General features: G+C 43.9%; 2 protein-coding genes across 3 annotated transcripts in view; one reads left to right on the forward strand and one right to left on the reverse strand.

Moving 5' to 3' along the window:
• Positions 1 to 3,414, forward strand: part of IGF2BP3 (insulin like growth factor 2 mRNA binding protein 3) — a 106,580-nt gene extending 103,166 nt beyond the window's left edge. For both annotated transcript variants that reach the window (XM_028525422.2, XM_036010506.1), the window contains 2 exons: positions 118 to 231; positions 1,145 to 3,414. In XM_028525422.2, coding sequence (XP_028381223.1) covers positions 118 to 231; positions 1,145 to 1,243 — 213 coding nt within the window. In that variant the 3' untranslated portion in view covers positions 1,244 to 3,414. The remainder of the gene's footprint in view (positions 1 to 117; positions 232 to 1,144) is intronic.
• A 549-nt stretch (positions 3,415 to 3,963) lies between these two features.
• On the reverse strand, positions 3,964 to 17,733 carry MALSU1 (mitochondrial assembly of ribosomal large subunit 1). Its single transcript, XM_028525832.2, has 4 exons — positions 17,457 to 17,733; positions 16,010 to 16,188; positions 5,796 to 5,877; positions 3,964 to 4,173 (listed from the first exon to the last, which is right to left on the reverse strand). The coding sequence occupies exons 1-4, from the start codon at positions 17,695 to 17,697 to the stop codon at positions 3,989 to 3,991; spliced, it is 687 nt and encodes a 228-aa protein (XP_028381633.1). The 5' UTR covers positions 17,698 to 17,733; the 3' UTR covers positions 3,964 to 3,988.
• Between the last annotated feature and the right edge of the window lie 532 nt (positions 17,734 to 18,265).

The following is an 18,265-nucleotide window of genomic DNA, read 5'->3' on the forward strand; positions in this document are numbered from 1 at the left end:
GTCATTAGTGGATGGGTTGGAATTTGTGGAGCCATAGCCAGTGTTGGGCACACAGGAGGTGCTCTGCATGTGGCAGCTTGAAAACACAACTTGACAATTTGTGTTTATCTTTCTCAGGTGAATGAGCTCCAGAATTTGTCTAGTGCAGAAGTTGTTGTCCCCCGTGACCAGACGCCTGATGAGAATGATCAAGTGGTGGTCAAGATAACTGGTCACTTCTATGCTTGCCAGGCAAGTGGGTTCTCACATGATAGGCTAGTTTGTTGCTTCTTTCTCAGAGGGAAGCAATTTTCCTGTGGGTACCCTTACCCCACATAAATATTTAAAATTGTTTAGTGCCAAACACCTAAAAATTTGTTTTTTAATTTATTGATTTTTATTGTTTTTCGAATGAGTTGGTTCCAGGCAGTAGAGAATTCAGGACAGAACAAAGACTGAGGAACACACTTTGACATGATTCTGGGTGGGGTCTACTCTGATCTCACAGCTGAGGGTGAAATGGCAGAGAAGGGGTAAAGAGATGAGGCAGTGCATGATGATGATGATGATTTATTTTCTGCACAAGCTTGTTCTGAAATGTACAACAGGCTCCAAGACAACACTGCACTGTGGCTGTAGGTGGCAAAAGTTATGGGGAATCCAGATGTTCACCAGGAATGGAATTAGGGACTGCCATTGCCCTGGGCACCAGAACAGCTCACTTTTTGTCAGATTTCTCAATTCCACCTGTGGGGTGGCGGGGCGGGGTGGGGGGGCAGTTTAGCTCCTGGAGTGTGTTCTGCTTGAATGCCTTATCTTCCTCATCCATCTTCTTGGCCTGTTTCTTGGGCTGCTCGGGGGGCTTCTTCTTGCCACCTTTGCTGCAGGACATGCAGCTGCCACCACTTCCTGAGACCCTGACCCAGGGGTCCCATGCCTGCCTGTGCCTAGGCCTCCAGCACAGGGCCTGCCGATTCTAGTGCCAAACACTTTCAGTCCCCGCTCTAGTAGGTTACGCCAGAGACCCTACTAGCAAACTAACCTAATTAGTATGTATAATTAATCTCCAAATAAACTTCTACATGAAGTTCTTGAAATGGAGAAGTAGAACACCTTTTCGTAACTTTTGACCAGGTAGAAATTTCAAAGTGCTGTCCTTTTGTAGGTTGCCCAGAGAAAAATTCAGGAAATTCTGACTCAGGTAAAGCAGCACCAACAGCAGAAAGCTCTGCAAAGTGGACCACCTCAGTCAAGACGGAAGTAAAGGCTCAGGAAACAGCCCAGCACAGAGGCAGACGCCAAACCAAAGACGGATTGCTTAACCAACAGGCGGGCGGCTGAACCCCCGTCCAGAATCACATGCACACGTTTCTACCTAGCCACTTGTTTCTGAGGACCAGGCGACTTTCGAACTCCTGTCTCTGTGAGAATGTATACTTTATGCTCTCTGAAATGTGTGACACCCAGCTTTAAAAAGAAAAAAAAAATAAAGGGGGGGGAGGGACGAAAAGAGAGGAGCTCTGCACTTCCCTTTTGTTGTATTCTCAGTGTAACAAATGTTCTAATTTTTCTTAATACTCCCCCATGATGCAAGACATTGGCTCCATGATGCACTCGATAAGCCCATCAAATAAACACAAATCGATTGCTCCTGAGTCAGAAGAGATACAGGAACTTAAATATGTTAAGCTACTAGCATAGAAAAACTGTCTGTTTTGTGTGTACCTGACACTAACATGAATAACATAAGGGAAGTGCTGAATGGTGTTGGCAGGGGTATTAAATGTGCATTTTTACTCAACTACCTCAGGTATTCAGTAATGCAATGAAAGCAATTTTTGTTTTTTGTTTTTTTTTTTGAAAATTTTATATACTTTATAAAGATAAGTCCAACTGTTTTTTAAAAAAATAAAATTTAATTAGCTAACAGTAAAATAACAGAAATTTTACTTCTGGTGACAGTAAAGCTGGAAAATTAATTTCAGGTTTTTTGAGGCTTTTGACAGTTATTAGTTGGAAAATCCAATAAATGTTCAGTGACATGGAGCAGTGCCTATATTTGGAGAGCAGCAATACCATTTTTTTTTTTTTTTTTCGTTTTCGGTAGGGAGAGTTTTCGATGGTACTAACAGAGCAAAGTGGTGGCAGGTGGTTTTGGAATGGCTAGTTTAAATGGCTTCAGGAGACTTCATTTTTTGTTTGGCTATGTGATTGAATGCATAAGCGTTTGTGCTTCTGACTATCACTACCTAAAGAAAGTGCGTCAGTGAAGAGAAGCAGCCCCTGTGGACTGTGAACTGATTGGCAAAAAGCAAGCCTCAGCTTGTCTTAGAGGATGCTTAGCTCGCCAGCACACCTCAGAGCAGTTGGGTTACCCTTTGCGCAGACCCCAAATGAACTGCTTTGTGGAGACCGACGGGGCAGTCAGGTGGCGTGACCGTGCAAAGGCAGTGAAAGGCTGTATCTGCATGTGCCAGGCACTGTCATGAGCCTCGCTAAGCTGTTTTGAAGATTTGTAAACAAGGATAAGTCGAGGAAAATGAAAGGCCACCTAAAATAATACATAAAATGCAGCAGGATTTCTGTATTCTCTGCAACCAGCTATTGTGAGAAAACGATTTGGGGAATATAGTTTGAATGACTGTGATAAAACATTCAACATTTGATACGGAACTCATTTGTCCATCCCGTAACTCGATGGCAAAGGCCAGAATGTACGTTCATGTGGTTGTGGGGGTCTCCAAGGCCACACTGCTCTCAGAATTGTGTTGCTTTTGTTCCTAAAATGTTCACAGTCATCCTGTTACACGGATCTGAAGGACATATGTAACAACCCCTCAAAAATCATTTTGCCTCATTTGTATTTCAAGATGAATTTCTACAGACTAGGTAAGTTTTTCTGATGACCAGCATATCAGACATTTTGAAAATGACTTGAAATGTTTTCCTAAATGTTTTCAGAAAACCAGTTTATTTTGTAGTTTTAGCCAAAAAGTGCCCTTTTTGTCACTGAATTCACCTAGCATTCATACTTTTGTTCCCCCCGAACAGTAAATTGCTTTAAAAAAAAAAAAAATCATGAACTGGCTTTCGGGTTGGTTCTTAGGTAAGATGTGCTTATGGCCAGAGCTCTTCCTCAGCATTTGATTTCTCCACTATTTGTTGGTATGTTTTGTTGTTTTAATACAGATAGGTGCTACATTTATATCTGCTGGTTTAAATTCTGTCATACTTCACTTCTAGCCTTTTTAGTGTGGCAAATCATGTTTTACTTTCAATGAAGCATTGGTAATGGAGTATCTGGTAGTAGCTAGGAAATAATTCTGTAACTGAGTTTGTACTCACTGCATATGGATCATTCCTCATTTGTAATGTGCCCCAAATGCAGCTTCAATTTCCAGATACCTTGATACAGAATAAAGTTTTTCATCATTAGGTGCAGCTTGATGTGTAGTATGTTTTATTTTTGGTCTTTTCAAATAAATGTGAATATAACTTACACATTTACACAGACTTTGAGTAACACCATGTAATCTCAAGTTAAGCACCAATACCTAGTGGTAAATTATTTTCTCCATTCCATGGTATTTTAATGTAACTCTTGATAATACTGTTGCATATGAACTAAGAACTATAAGCTTTAAGTAACAGGAACAGTGGGGTGGTTATGTTTGTTTTGCTTTATTAAAATTTTGGCTATTCTTTTCTACATAAAATACTTACGCTTAAGCAAAAGTAATTAAAATCTGAGCAGAGGGCTCAAGTGAAGCACAGGACCCCATGAGAGCTCCAAGGACTCCTGCTGGGACATCAGCGATCCAGACGCACCTAGGACTGCAGCTGACGCTCACTTACCCGCAGTCTCCACACCCAGGTGTCGGTTAGCCTGAGTGCCTGCAGTCAGACAGGATTTGTTCTGACAACAACCTACCCAGTTAGGTGGGGTTTGTGAGCTGTATTTTGAGAAGTGACTCAGTCTCAATCTGAAATGACTAAAACAGTATTTTATTCACATTTGAACTCCAACTGGAGTCGGGGAAGAAGTGTCATCTTCTAGTCCAAGAACGAAGTCTTCAGGCAACGTCTCAGGTGCTATCTGAGCTAACTGGTCATCATAAGAACGTAGGGTCCATAATTTCTCTAGTTCATACTTTTCTCTGGTTTCTGGAAGCATCAAGTGAATCACCATGCTGCCTGTCAAGGACAGATAAGAGTGACAATGAAGGAGTAGTCTGTTTGCTGCTGTTCTTGTGACCTCACGACCCTCTGTGATAGTTTGTCACTCACAGTGTAACCACAGGACCTCGAGCAGTGGCTAAGTGTGGACCACAGATGAGCATCACCTGGGAACTTGTAGGAACTGCAAACTGTGGACCCCAGCCAGCAGAAGACCGGGGAGGTGCCGCTGTGCTTTTCTCAGTGCATCACAGAGGAGGCACATGATACTGGTACGTAACATCACTCACGTTAACTTCAATTCAACTTTATCCAAGTGACTGACGGTGAGGCCTGTCGGCTTTCTCTTGGGAGACAAGTCTCCAAATGGGTCACATTTCTGCACATCCTATGAGCAAAGCACTGCGGGCCTTTTGTTCTGGGCTTTTTCAAGGACGTTTATGGTCAATAGCCACAAAGACATATTATCTCTCTGGAGCAAAAGGCAGGTTTGCTTACAGCAGTGGTTCTCAATCAAGGTCATTTTTGATGTTCACAGTTGGGGGCGGAGAAAGAAAGGGAGGGATACTGCTAAACGTCCTACAATGCACACGACAGTCCTACCCACTCCTACTGAACTACCTGGTCCAAATGTTAACAGTGACAAAGCTGGGCAACCCTGTCTTACAGCTTTGCCAGAAAAAGCGTCTTCCACCAGAGCAAATGCAGGCCTCCCTCTTGCCCACTGTAAACCCTAATCTCAGGGTTCCTCTCTTAGAACTGTGTGTGGGGCCCTGTGTTGCACTACAGAACCTGGGGCCCGGGGCACCAGGTGTAAAAACGCTGCAGCTGGCTACTGCTGCTATAATAAACTGCCCTTCAACTTCCACCTGGAATAGTCTTGAATAGTCTTGAGTCTTTTACCAATATCCATGAAACTGGCTGGCTAACTTGTTTACAAGCAAGATAAAATCTCAGACCCCCTCATAATTCTTGACGTTACTTTTTTTCTTTGTACCTTGTGGGAAAATACTTTGAAACTATGTACGTATTAATACCCAAATCCGTTAGGTCTTTTTAAAATTCCAGTCCTGTACCTGGAATGCCCTTCAGCTTCACCTTGGCCAGGTTATTTAAGACCAAGGTTACGAAGACCAAGCCTTCTACCACCACTAAGGGATCCTCTCCCATCTCTACCCTGGTATGCATCCTGTTCGCCATCATCTTCCTGACCTGACTCATTATGTACATGCGAGGTAGTTGAGCATTTCACATGTAAGACCACCTGGCTTATAATGAAACATTTCAAAAAGTTTACATGGAGCCCTGGTTGGTGCGGCTCAGTGGATTGACTGCTGGTCTGAGAACCAAAGGGTCATGGGTTCGATTCCCAGTCAGCGCACATGCCTGGTTTGCAGGCCAGGTCCCTAGTAGTGGGTGTGGGAGAGGCATCCACACACTGATGTTTCTCTCCCTCTTTTTCTCCTTCTTTTCTCCTCTCTAAAAATAAATAAATCCTTAAAAAAAATTTCCATAAAAAATCTAGAATTTTACATGGGAAAACACTGGGCAATTTGATCTCAATCCTTCTGTGATGGAAAATAGTTCAAGGTTAATGCAATGCCAAATATTTATCTTTCAGATGTGCCCAAACAACTTACCAAAGTCCACACACATCCAGTCTTCAGTGTCCTTTCCTTCGATCTTCACGTGTGGCTCACTTTTACATTTTAGGAACTTGTACTGAAAAAAGGAGAGGTCATATATTAAAGGGAGAATAGATAAGGGAAATCTCTGATCTGATGATATTTTTTTCTTGGTCTTAATTTGGGACCTAGCTTACAACACTCCTCATACTTTGACCCATAATATAGGGAGCCCTGGCTAGGTAGCTCAGTTGGTTGGAGGGTCTTCCCATGCACCAAAAGGTTGTGGGTTCAGTTCCCAGTTGGGGTATGCATAAGAGGAAATGGGTCTGATTTTCTCTTCTTCCCTCTCCCGCTCCCTCTCTGAAATCAGTGAGCATGTCTTCAGGCGAGTATTGAAAGAAAAAACAAAAACAAAAACTTAGGGAAACTAGTTTCCCCCTAAATCCTTCCCACCTTCTACACCTCTCTCCTGAATCCTGGCCAAACCCTTCTGATAGGGCCACTCTACCCATTCACCACAGTGTCTGTGGTGCAGAGAGAGGCCGAGTGCATTCAAGATCAAGCTCACTTGCATCATCCCTCTGTCCACGATAGGATGGACATTTCTCGGGGGAGGCAGATGCGGCCTTCCCACTTTAAGGCTAGCTCTTCTCGGTCCATTTCAACTGCCTCTACGACAGTGTTAATGGGACTTTACCATCCCACGTCTCTACTCCCAAAAGGGAACTACAAATGGTCTAAAACAACAGATATACCACAATCTTAGAAAATTCACTTAAGTCTAAAACTATTACAACAAAGAAGGACATTAATGATAAAGAGACAACTAACCAAGATGACAGAACCACTATAAACATATACGCATCAAACCCCAGAGCTCCTAAACATATAAAACACTGGCAGAATTGAAGAAAGAGAAGAGATGGTAACAGAAATACAGAAGACTCACTGCCCCATTTTCAGTAATGGAACAGAAGATCAATGAAGAACAGAAGACTCGAACAACACTACAGAGCAACTGGACTTAACAGGCATTAACAGAACACCATACCCCACAGCAGCAGAATATATGTGTTTACGCGCAATGGAACACTTCCCCCAGATAGAGCATGATGGCGGGCCATGAAACAAGTTTTAATACATTTTTAAAAATTTGGAAATGATAAAGTGTATTTCCTGATCACAATGAAAAGAAATAAGCAATCAACAGAGGGAAAACTAGAAAATCCACAAATATGTGGAAATCATGAGTTAAAGAACAAATCAAAGGAAATTTAGGAAATATCTTGAGACAAATTAAAATATATCAAAACTTATGTGATGCAGTGAAAACAGGTCAAGAGGGTAATCTGTAGCTGTACATGCTTACAGGTGAAAAGTCCCCAGATCAAAAACTTGAACTTACACCTGTAAGTAGGAGGAAATGAACAAATTAAAGCTAGCAGAAAGAAGGAAACAATGATCAGAGAAAAAACTTGAGGCAAAAATCAATGAAATCAATGAATCAAGATTTGGTTCTTCAGAAAGATCAATAAAATTGACAAATCTTTAGCTGGATTCACAAGCGAGAAAACAGAAGACCCAAATGACAAAACTCAGAAACAACTCAGGGGACATTACCATCAAGTTTAGAAAAGGAAAAAGGATTATAATGCTACTATGAATGATTGTACGCCAGCAGATTGGATAACCTAAATGAAATGAATAAATTCTTAGAAACACAACCTACGGAGACTGAATCACGAAAAAAAAAAAAAAGAAAGTGTGAACGGACCTATTTAGTAATAGCAACAGGACTGAATCAGTTATCAAAAACCTCTCAACACAACTATATCTCAATTTTAAAAAAACAAAGCGGGCTGGAGGGAGGCTTGACCAGTGTGGCTCAGTTGGTTGGGCATTCTGCAAAGTGAAAGGCTGCTGGTTCGATTCCCAGTCAGGGTACATGGCTGGGTTGTGGGTTCAGTCCCCAGTAGGGGCGCTTCTGAGAGACACCTGATCAATGCTGCTCTCTCACATTGATGTGTCCCTTTCTCCCTTCCTTCCCTTCTCTCTAAAGATAAATGAATCTTAAAAAAAAAATAAAAATCAAAAAGAGAACAGAAGGGGAAAAAAACGCCCAAGAAAGGCTTCACTGAACTCCCACAAATATTTAAACAAAGCTAACACAAATGCTTCCCAAACTCCTCCTAAAAAACATTGAGAATACTTCCCAACTCATTCTGTGAGATTCACATTACCCTGACACCAAAGCCAGACAAAGACACTATTAAAAACTGCAGACCAGAATCCTTGATGAATACTGATGCAAAAACCCTCAACAAAATACCAGGAAACCAATTCAACAGCATATGGAAAAATATATACACAACCAAGTAAGATTTATTCCGGGAATGTCAAGATGGTTGCACATGAAATCAATACAGTAAACAAAACGAGGGACAAAAACCACAGGACCATCTCAAATTCATGTAAAAAAAAAAAGCTTTTAACAAAAATTCAACATCCTTTCACAATACACTCAACAAGCTAAGAATCAAAAGAATCTTCCTCAAGATAATGAAAGCTCACAGCTATTATACTAAATTGTGAAAGACTAAGTTTCCCTCTAAGATTAGTAACAAGACAAGAATGCCCACCTCTGTCCCTCCTATTCAACTAGTACTAGTGTTCTAGCCAGGGCATTTAGAGCAAGAAAAAATAAAGGTATCCAAATTGGAAAGGAGGAGATAAAATTATCTCTATTTGTAGAAATATGATCTTATATGCCCCCAAACCCTAAGGATTCTAGGAAAGGGGAGGGGAGAGAGAGAAGGCGAGAGGGAGAAACACATAGACAGGAACCATTAGAACTAGTCAATGAATTCAGCAAAACTGTAGGATAAAAACATGAATACACAAAAATCAGTTGCAATTCTATACACTAACAATGAAAAACCTGAAAAGAAAATTAAAATTCCATCTACCACAGGATCTAAATACTTAGAAATAAACCTAACCATAAAGGCCAAAGACTTGTATGCTAAAAGCCACAGAATGTTGCTAAAAGAATGAAAGACACCAGTAAGTGGAGAGACCCTGATTCCACAGACTGGAAGACTTAATATTGTTAAGATGTCAGCACTACCCACTGTCACCTACAAGTTCAATGCAATCCCCATCACAATCCCAATGGCTTTTTTTTTTTTTCCAGAAATAGAAACGATCCTAAAATATGTGCGTCGTCTAAAGAGACCCTAAAAAGCCAAAACAATTCTGAAAAGATTACACAGTCGGACGTCTCAAACATCCCGATTTCAAAACCTACTACAAAGTTACAGTAATCAACAGTGATCAAGGCAGACATATAGAACAACGGAACAAGACAGCCCATGTGTCCAAATGATTTGACTTTCAACAAGGGTTTCAAATCCCTTCCATGGGGAAGGTCAGTCTTTTCAACAAACGGTACTGGGTATCAAGTCAGAAAATAACTATTGGCAAAGATGTGGAGAAACTGAAACCCATGTGAACTGCTAGTGTGAATGTTAGTGATTCCTCAAAAACTTAGAATTATCATGATCTGGCAATTTCACTTCTGACATTAAAAGCAGGGACACGATGGAGCCAAAATGGTGGATGGAGCAGATAAATCCTGAACTCATTCCCATGAGCAAATCAGAAATACTAAATTATCTAACCATTGTCACTGAGAACCACCTTGAAGACTAGCTGAACAGGACTCCTATAACTAAGGACATAAAGCAGAAACCACATCCAGGTGCAGAGGAGGGGCCATGATGTGGTATGAACAGGTCCCACACCCAAAACATAGGCATTAATAAACGGGGGGAAAATCTCAGGTCGCCCCAGAGGAAAGGGGGGTCCAAGCCTCCCCGGCCCAAAGCCACTGCGCTGGTAAGAGGAGGCCCATAACATCTGGCTTGGAACACCCGCAGGGTTACATCTGAGGGAGACAGACTGTGGCGAGAGACCCTGACTCTGCTCTTAAAGGGTTTGCACCCAAACTCCCTTGCTCCAAGCTCCAGTGCAGGGACAGCAGTGCAGGGTCACTCAGGGAGGCATTAAACTGACTAACTTTAGGGTGAAGACTAGAGAAGTGGGAACTCTCTAGAAACAACAGGACCTGGCAGGCACCACTGTTCCTTTGTTGAGCTGTCCTCCCACACAGCTGGCAGAATCTTCTCTCTCCATTAACCTGGCTGACACCATTCACCTGGCCCTGGCACTTCCCTGAGATCTTGTCCCACCTGTCCCCTTCTCCCGACTAGAGTCTCTTCCAGAGGCTCCAGGCCCTTCATTTAAGTCGCTGGCCTCCATGTGCACTGCAATCTCTCCCAACCCCTCACAAGCGTGGCACAAGCTGTCTGTGGTCAGACTCACCTTGCACTGTCCTCTCCCCCAAACTCCCTCAGGCTAAGCCTGGGTGGCAACTGACCACCTCGGCTTGCACTATAGCTCCTACCAGGTGGCCCCAAGCCCGGCACAAGTGGTGGTCAACCACGGCTAGAACAGTAACCTTTTATAAGGACCATTAAGCGTGGCACAAGTGCTGGCCAGCCCTGGCTCACTGTAGCCTCTCCTAAGAGGCCCCAGACCCTACACACCCAGCGGCTGGCCTCAGCTGGCATCAGAGCTACACTGAGACAACTCCTGCCCCCAAGGACCAGCCCCTGCACAACAGCCGGTCTGCTGTACTTGCAGCCGGCCCTCACAGCCAATCGGCCTGAGAGCCAGCCCCGCCGACTGATGTGTCTGCAGCAATCACGGTGCACACAACCAACCCATACAAGGATGCCCTGGCGCATCCAGCTCTGGGGACCCGGGGCACTGAGCCACTGGCCTCACAGGATACCGCCTACACAATGCCACTCTTTCGGGAGCAGGAGACATACTGGATCCACCCAATACATGGAAATGGAACAGTCCAAATGAAGAGACAAGGAAACACGTTCCGAATGAAAGAACAGGACAAAACTCCAGAATAAGAACGGAATGAAATGGAGAAAAGCAATCTGTCTGATGAAGAGTTCTAAACAATGGTTATAAAGATACAAAAAACTTGGGAACAGAATAGTTGAAATCCAGCGATAACTTCAACGAAGAGAAAATACTGGGAAGGCCAAAAAGTCTGTTTCGTTTTTTCCGTAAAATAAGACATTTTTCATCTTCACTCACAACTTTATTGGTTTGGACAGTCCGAGTGTGCCGGCTGTCCCCCGTGTGGAATCACGCTGATTGTTCCCAATGTCTCATTTGGACTGCGGCCAACTTGAACCGGGGTACCCGACCGTGGGGCATCGTCCAGCGAGAAATCTGCAGCGCGGGTCTTCGTAGCCCACGTTTCACACGTCCAGTCAGCCACAGCACCTTTTCCATTCACCGCACAAGTCGCTTTTTGCGTTTCAATTGCGTTTTTACCTTTCTTGAAATAATGAAGCACACTATGCCAAAAATGTTGCATACTTTCTTTCATCTTCAATATTAAAACGGGTACACAAAAATTTGTCAATTTTGATGGTTTTTTTTAAGTGTACATGGATGAGACAGATGTCACAATATAGTCTAACAAAATTGTTTCAAATGAAGTTAAGGGTGACTAAGTGCTACTAGAGTCATCTTACGGAAAAAGCTAGATGAACTTTTTGGCCAACCATTTATAAAAAGAACCCAACAGAACTTAAGAATACAATAACTAAAATTAAAAAAACAATACACTAGAGGGAATCAACATCCGATCAGTTGATGGAGGAACAAAGGAAATCTGGGAAACAAGGCAGTGGACCACCCCCCGACTGGAACAGCAAAAAGAAGGAACAACTGAGAACAGTTTAAGGGACCTCGGGTGCCACATCAAGCACATCGACATTCACATCACTGGGGTTCCAGAGGCGAAGAGAGAAACAGACAGAAACACTAGTTGAGGAAACAATGACTGAAAACTTCCCTAACCTGGTGAAGGAAATAGACATACAAGCCCAGGAAACAGAATCACAAACAAGATGATTCGAAAGAGGCCCACACCAAGACATAACAATTAACATGTCAAAAGTTGATCAAAATTACAGTTAAACTATACAACCACCATCATTCAGAACCACCTGAAATCTCGCTAAATGAAACCCTACAGCTAAGGATTTCAGGAAGTCACACAGAGACTGGCAGGAAGGTCGGAGGTGTGAGACAGGCTGGTTCCACATGTGCTGCAGATAATAACTGGAAGGGATATCTGGGCTGTGGAAGGTGCCCACCCCCTACCAGGAGCAAGGGGTACCAGGCCCAGAACTCCAGGGTTCCAGTGCCAGGAAGACAGTTAAATGTCCATAACTTCTGGCTGTAAAAAAACAGGGGGGACTGTGGCCGAGATGAGGGCTTCTGGAGTCCCAGGCAGTCCCTCTTAAAGGGCCCACACACAGATCTACTGGGACTCGTTCCCTCTGAGCTCTAGCACTGGGGCAGCACCTCAAAAGACATCAGGGACACACAGGGAGAAAATACATTGTCTGGTATCAGGGCAAGAGCTGGGGTGGGGCGGGGCGGGGGCACTTTCTGCCAGACAAAAGTGCTGGCAGAGGCCATTGCTCCTTTTCTGAGCCCTGCCCCCCACAAACGACCTGGCAGGTGGGAGCCATACCTGAGTCTCCCTCAAGGTGGCTTACACTGTTCACCCTGCCCTGGTGATCCCAAGACCCTGCACCTCCCACATGAAGGTCCACCCAAACGGTTTCCAGTGGCTTTTCTGTAAGAAAATCCTACCTTGGCTAATGCTTCAGATTTTCCTGAAATCTCTCAAACAAGCAGCCTCTGGCCTCAGCATGCCCCCTACCTCCCCATAAGTGGCCCCAGGCCTGGTGGTAGCAGCAGCTAGCCTTGGTTCACAGCTTGACCTGGCCTGGGCACCTTCAAGCCCAGTAAAAGGAGTAGCCATCTGCAGATGACTTTGTAGCTCATGCCAAGTGGCCTTGGGCAGGACACAGGCAGCAGCTGACCTTGGCCTGTAGCTCCTGGAAGGCCCCAGAGCCAGTGCCCCTGGGGGACAGCTTCAGACCATGTGGAAGTACCACCCGGCCACCTCCACAGAGACACATTCAAGGGGCAGACTCAGGGGGCACCAGAGCCCCGCTGAAGTAACTGTTGCTCTGTGGGGTGGGCCCCTGCACAGCTGATCCTGCGCTGGTCTCAGCCAGTCCTTGCAGCCAACTGGCCTGGGGGTAAATCCCTCCCACTGATATGCCAACAGCAGTCAAAGCTACAAGAAGAGGGTATACCCGGCCCACACAGGGTGGGGGCAGGGGCATCTGGAGCGCCCATCTTGGGTGACCAGGGCTGTGCCACTTAACCCTACAGAACACCTACTACATAATGCCACTCTACCAGCCCAGGAGATGCAGCAGCTCTACCTAATTCACAGAAACAAGCACAGGGAGGCTGCCGAAATGAGACAAAGAAACATGGCCCAAATAAAAGAACAGAACAAAACTCCATGTAAAGAACTAAACGAAATGGAGACGAACAATTTACTAGATGCAGAGTTCAAAACACTGGTTATAAGGATGCTCAATCAACTAGTGAGAACCTCAACAGCATAAAAAATGACATGGAAACCATAAAGAACCAGTCAAAAAGGAAGGACACACTAACTGAAATGAAGAATAATTTATAGGGAATCAACAGTAGAGAAGACAAGGCCGAGAATCAAATCAGCAATTTGGAATATAAGGAAGCAAAAACCACCCAATCAGAACAGCAAAAAGGAAAAATAATCCGAAAAATGAGGATGGTGTAAGGAGCCTCTGGGACATCTTCAAGCACACCGACATTCTCATCATGGGGTGACAGAAGAAGAGAACAAGCAGGAAATGGGAAACTATTTGAAACAATAATAATAACAGAAAACTTCCCTAACCTGGTGAAGGAAACAGACAAAAGTTCAAGCCACACTAAGGCACATCATAATTAAAGCGCCAAAGGTTTAAGACAAAAACACAATCTTAAAAGCAGCAAAAGAAAAGCAGTTAGTTACATATAAAGGACCTCCCGTACACCGTCAGCTGATTTCTTAATACAAACTTTGCAGGTTAGAAGGGATGGTCATGAGGTGTTCAAAGTAATGAAATGCAAGGACCTACCGCCAAGATTACTTTACCCAGCAAAGCTATCAGTTATAATAAAGCTCCCCAGATTAAAAATAGCTAAAGGAGTCCATCACCATTAAACCAGTGTTATATATGAAATGTTAAAGGGTCTTCTTTAAGAAGAAGAGGAAAAAAGATAAAAAATATGAATAATAAAATGGCAATAATACATATCTATCAACAATTGAATCTAAAAACAAAATAAATGAACAAACAGAACAGAAACAGACTCAAAGGGGCAGAATATTCTGAAGGCTGCCAGATGGGAGGGGGTTCAAGGGGATGGGTGAAGAAGGTGAAGGGACTGGGAAGTACAAGTTGGTTGTTATAGAACAGTTGTGAGGATGTCAAGTGTAGTACAGAAAATACAATTGATAACATTCTAGTAACTATGTACGGTGTCGGATGGGTGTGAGATTTATTGGGATGATCTCTTAGGAAGTTATATGATGTCAAACACCAGGGTATATACCTGAAAAATATAATATTGCATGTTTGCTGTAATTGAAAAATAAAAAATGATTTAAATTAAAAAGATTAAGTGACTTCGTGACCCACCTCCAAAAAACAAACAAACAAACAAATGAATGAATGCAAAAAGTTAAGAACAAAATCTTGCCATTTGGGACAAGGTGAATGGACCTAGATGGCATTATGCTAAGTGAAATAACTCAGAGGGAAAGACCTTATGATTTCACTTAAATGTGGAATCTAAAAAACAAATGAACAAACAAAACAAAAAAAACTTCATAGCTACAGAACAAACTGTTGGTTGCCAGAAGTGAGGAAGGTGGGGAGATAGGCAAAAAAGGTGAAGGGAATTAAGGAGTGCAAACTGCCAGTTACAAAACCAGTCACAGTGACACAAAATACAGCATAGGGAATAGAATCCATAATATTTGATAATTATGTCTGGCTCCAGATGGGCGCTGGACTTATCATGGTGATCACTCATTACGGTATACAAATGTCTAATCACTATGTTGTATACCTGAAACTAATACAATATCGTATGTCAACTATAATTATGAAATAAATTTAAAAAAGAGCAGGGACATGAACAGACATTTCTCTACTCATGCTTATAGCAGCATTATTCATAATAGCTCAAAGAGGGAAGCAACCCAAATGCCCATCAACAGATGAAAACATAAAATGTACATACATATAAAATATTCTGAAATATACAATAACACAGATAAACCTTGAAAAATTGCTAAGTGGCATAAGCGAGTCACAAAAAAAACAAGTAGGGTATCATTTCACTCAAATGAGGTTCTCAGAGTGGTCAAATTTATAGGGACAGAAAGCAGAACGGCGGTTGCCAGGGCCTGGCGAAAGGGAGAATGGGAAGTTACTGTTTTAATGTGTCCAGACACCAAGGCTCAGTTTTCAGCCCACTTATATAACCACCCTTCTCCAGACGGTCCCAGCTAGTTTTCTGGTCGTCATGGTCCCCTCTCTGACCGGTCTTCAACAAGGTGAGAGGTATGTTTCCCTGTAAAAATTCACATTCACTCCATCTGGAAAATAAACCGTGCCTTCCGTTTCCTCAACTGTAATTCAGAGGGCAAGGACTGAATCTTTTTCACTTTTTCTTCCCAGTACCCAGCACAGTGCTTGGGAACACCAGACAAGCCCAAACATTTGAATAAAACTCTACGTCAGCACTGTCCACTACAACTTTTTGCAGTTATGGGAATGTTTTATAGTTGTGCTGTCCACTATGGTAGCCATAAGTCACTTGTGCTAGCGAGCACCTGAAATCTGGCCTAGGACAACTAAAGAACTGAATTTTTTATTTTAATTTATAATTCAATAGCCACATGCGGCTAATAGTTACTACACGGGACAGCGCTGCTCTGAAACTCCCTCTGGGTTTGACTGTCTTCTAGTCGGTCTCAGATTGTTTTGTAGTACTGTTTTTTCACTATCAAAGGATATAAAACACATTCAAATTCTGAAACTATGGGTTTCTTATACAATCTCATTCTATGCATAGGTGTACGTCTCATGCATTAACCATCTCAACCTCATAAGCCGACGTTTTCCATCAGTTAACGGTGCCAAAGGGATAAGAAAGCATCCTACCGTCTTCACGATGTAGTGGACCATAGCATGTAAGTGTCGGGTGGAAGTTCCACTAGCAATCACAAAGTAATCTGCATATTTCATTTCTGGAGGAATCTTGATCACACAAATGTCTCTTGCATTTTCTTGCCTTAGAAGTGAAACCAGCATATCAATGTCAAACTTGGGACCAGTATGATCTGAAATGCACAAAGATTTGCTTGTGTCAGGTGACCAAGTAGGAGAAAGACAGGGTATGCACCCAGAGACACAGACAACTGACAGTGAAACTGCTCTTCCATGAGGGTATTTTGATTTGAAATGTTTTCAAAGTCGGCAGGGCCCAGGTCTCCTGGAAGCTGAACCTGGGCAGGGGTTTCGCACAGCATCACTCTGCTTTCACAGGGAGGGTGCTCAGGTTACCCGGAGCCACCATCCATCCTTTGCTAAAACTGTGTGCAAACAGAGCCACACATCAGCAACAAATGACTTTTTGTTAACTAGTACTTGAGGAAATGAGCGATATACCTTAGACGCAAAACTGTCAGAGAAAGAAAGGAAAAGCAGCCCAAATTGCGGGGCTGGGGGTGATATTCTGGGTCGTATTAAATTGAATCCCAGACATAGAGGGTCACGGAACTAGAATTGCAAGGTGGCAGGGCATTTATTAGCTCGCCCTCAACTTTCATTTGAGAGATAAGAAACAAGCCTAGCAGAATAAGTACCGGAACCCAAATCAACTGATGAGAGTTAAAAGTTTAAAAGCAATTCTTATTTTGAACCCTCAAGTTTTTCTTATAAAGCCATTTGGGTTATGTAACAACCATTATCGGTGAGAACCTAATTTTTTTGTTCCTTTAGCGATTTAAATATTTTTTCTTCACTTTGGAGTATCAGAACCCGTAAGTTTATAGCTCCCTTAAACGTCCCACAGCAGACTCCCAAGGACCTAGTGGCTAAATTCACTAACACCTTCCCCCCTCATACCCTAGCCTTTTCGCAGATGCGATCTATTTACCATCTCTAAAGTTTCTAAAAACCTCCAGTAATTACAGGGCCTTAAATTAGCCCCACATCCTATGAGCTCTTCGTACACCCTTCGCCCCCCGCCGCTGGCTCTTCCTCCGAATCTTCACGCCCCAACACTCCGGACAAGTCCATTTCTCAGGACTTAGGAAGAGTGTGAAGGGGAGTGAGGGCGGTGAGGTTGTGATGCCAAGGATCCGGTGTGGCCGTTCGGACGTCTGGGATTTAGGAGCCCTCAGTTCATCTCCTGGCCCCAGAGTCTTCACTGTGAAATGACAAAGTTGGCGCCAACAACCGTGTAAGTCCCTTCCAGCTCTGGATCTGTAGGAGTTTTGTGACTCCAAGAAAAATGCATAAAAAGGGTAACTCAGAGCCTCCTCGGCTGGAACCCAGCTTCCGGCTGCACGCACGGGGCCACGATCGCCTTACCCCGCGCCCGTACCTGCAAGGCGTGATTCCGGGCGCCCCTCGCTGGCTGCCCCCCACGTCCGCTCCTCCAGGCCAGGTCCTCCATGCAGGCCATGCGAAAGGTCGGGGGTCAAGCAGGCCCGGCCGAGCGCTGGTCCCGCCGGAAGCTGCCTCGCTGCCAGCAACCGAAGTCGGTGCGCAGCGCCCACCTTGGAAAGGTGTCTACTGCACAGCCCGGTCCAGAGCTGCCGAGCCACAAAGCCTCCCGGCCCCATGGCCTGCGCCGCGCGGCGACTCTGGAGGCGGAGCTTAGTGGAACCCAGGCCGCTTATGCGGCTTTCGATTGGCCAGGTCCTGCAGCCGGCCTGGAAAATCTACGTCAGGGACGTGGGCGGAACCAGAGCCCGAAGGCGAGGCCGTGGGCGGAGTCTGAGCCCCAGCGGTGGCCTGGATAAACTGAGGAGGACCTAGGCTTACGTTTCATAGGAGTGGGAGGACTGGTAATTCTCCACCTTGCTTTGCCCTACCTCATGTCACGGTGGCGCACCGGTTGTCCTTGCCTTTTTCTACATGTAAATTTCATGAAGGCGGGATTTTTTTCTTTCTTTAATGTATTTCATTGATTATACTATTACAGTTGTCCCATTTTCCCCCTTTATTCCCTTCTGCCCTGCACACTCCCTCCCACCTGCATTCTCCTCCTTTAGTTAATGTCCATGGGTTGTACATATAAGGTCTTTGGCTTCTCCATTTCCTGTTTCTGTTCTTAACTCCCCCCTGTCTATTTTCTACCTACCATTTATGCTGCTTATTCTCTGTACCTTTTTCCCCTCTCTCCCCCTC

The sequence above is a fragment of the Phyllostomus discolor genome, chromosome 10, assembly GCF_004126475.2.
Source record: "Phyllostomus discolor isolate MPI-MPIP mPhyDis1 chromosome 10, mPhyDis1.pri.v3, whole genome shotgun sequence".
Lineage (NCBI taxonomy): Eukaryota > Metazoa > Chordata > Mammalia > Chiroptera > Phyllostomidae > Phyllostomus > Phyllostomus discolor.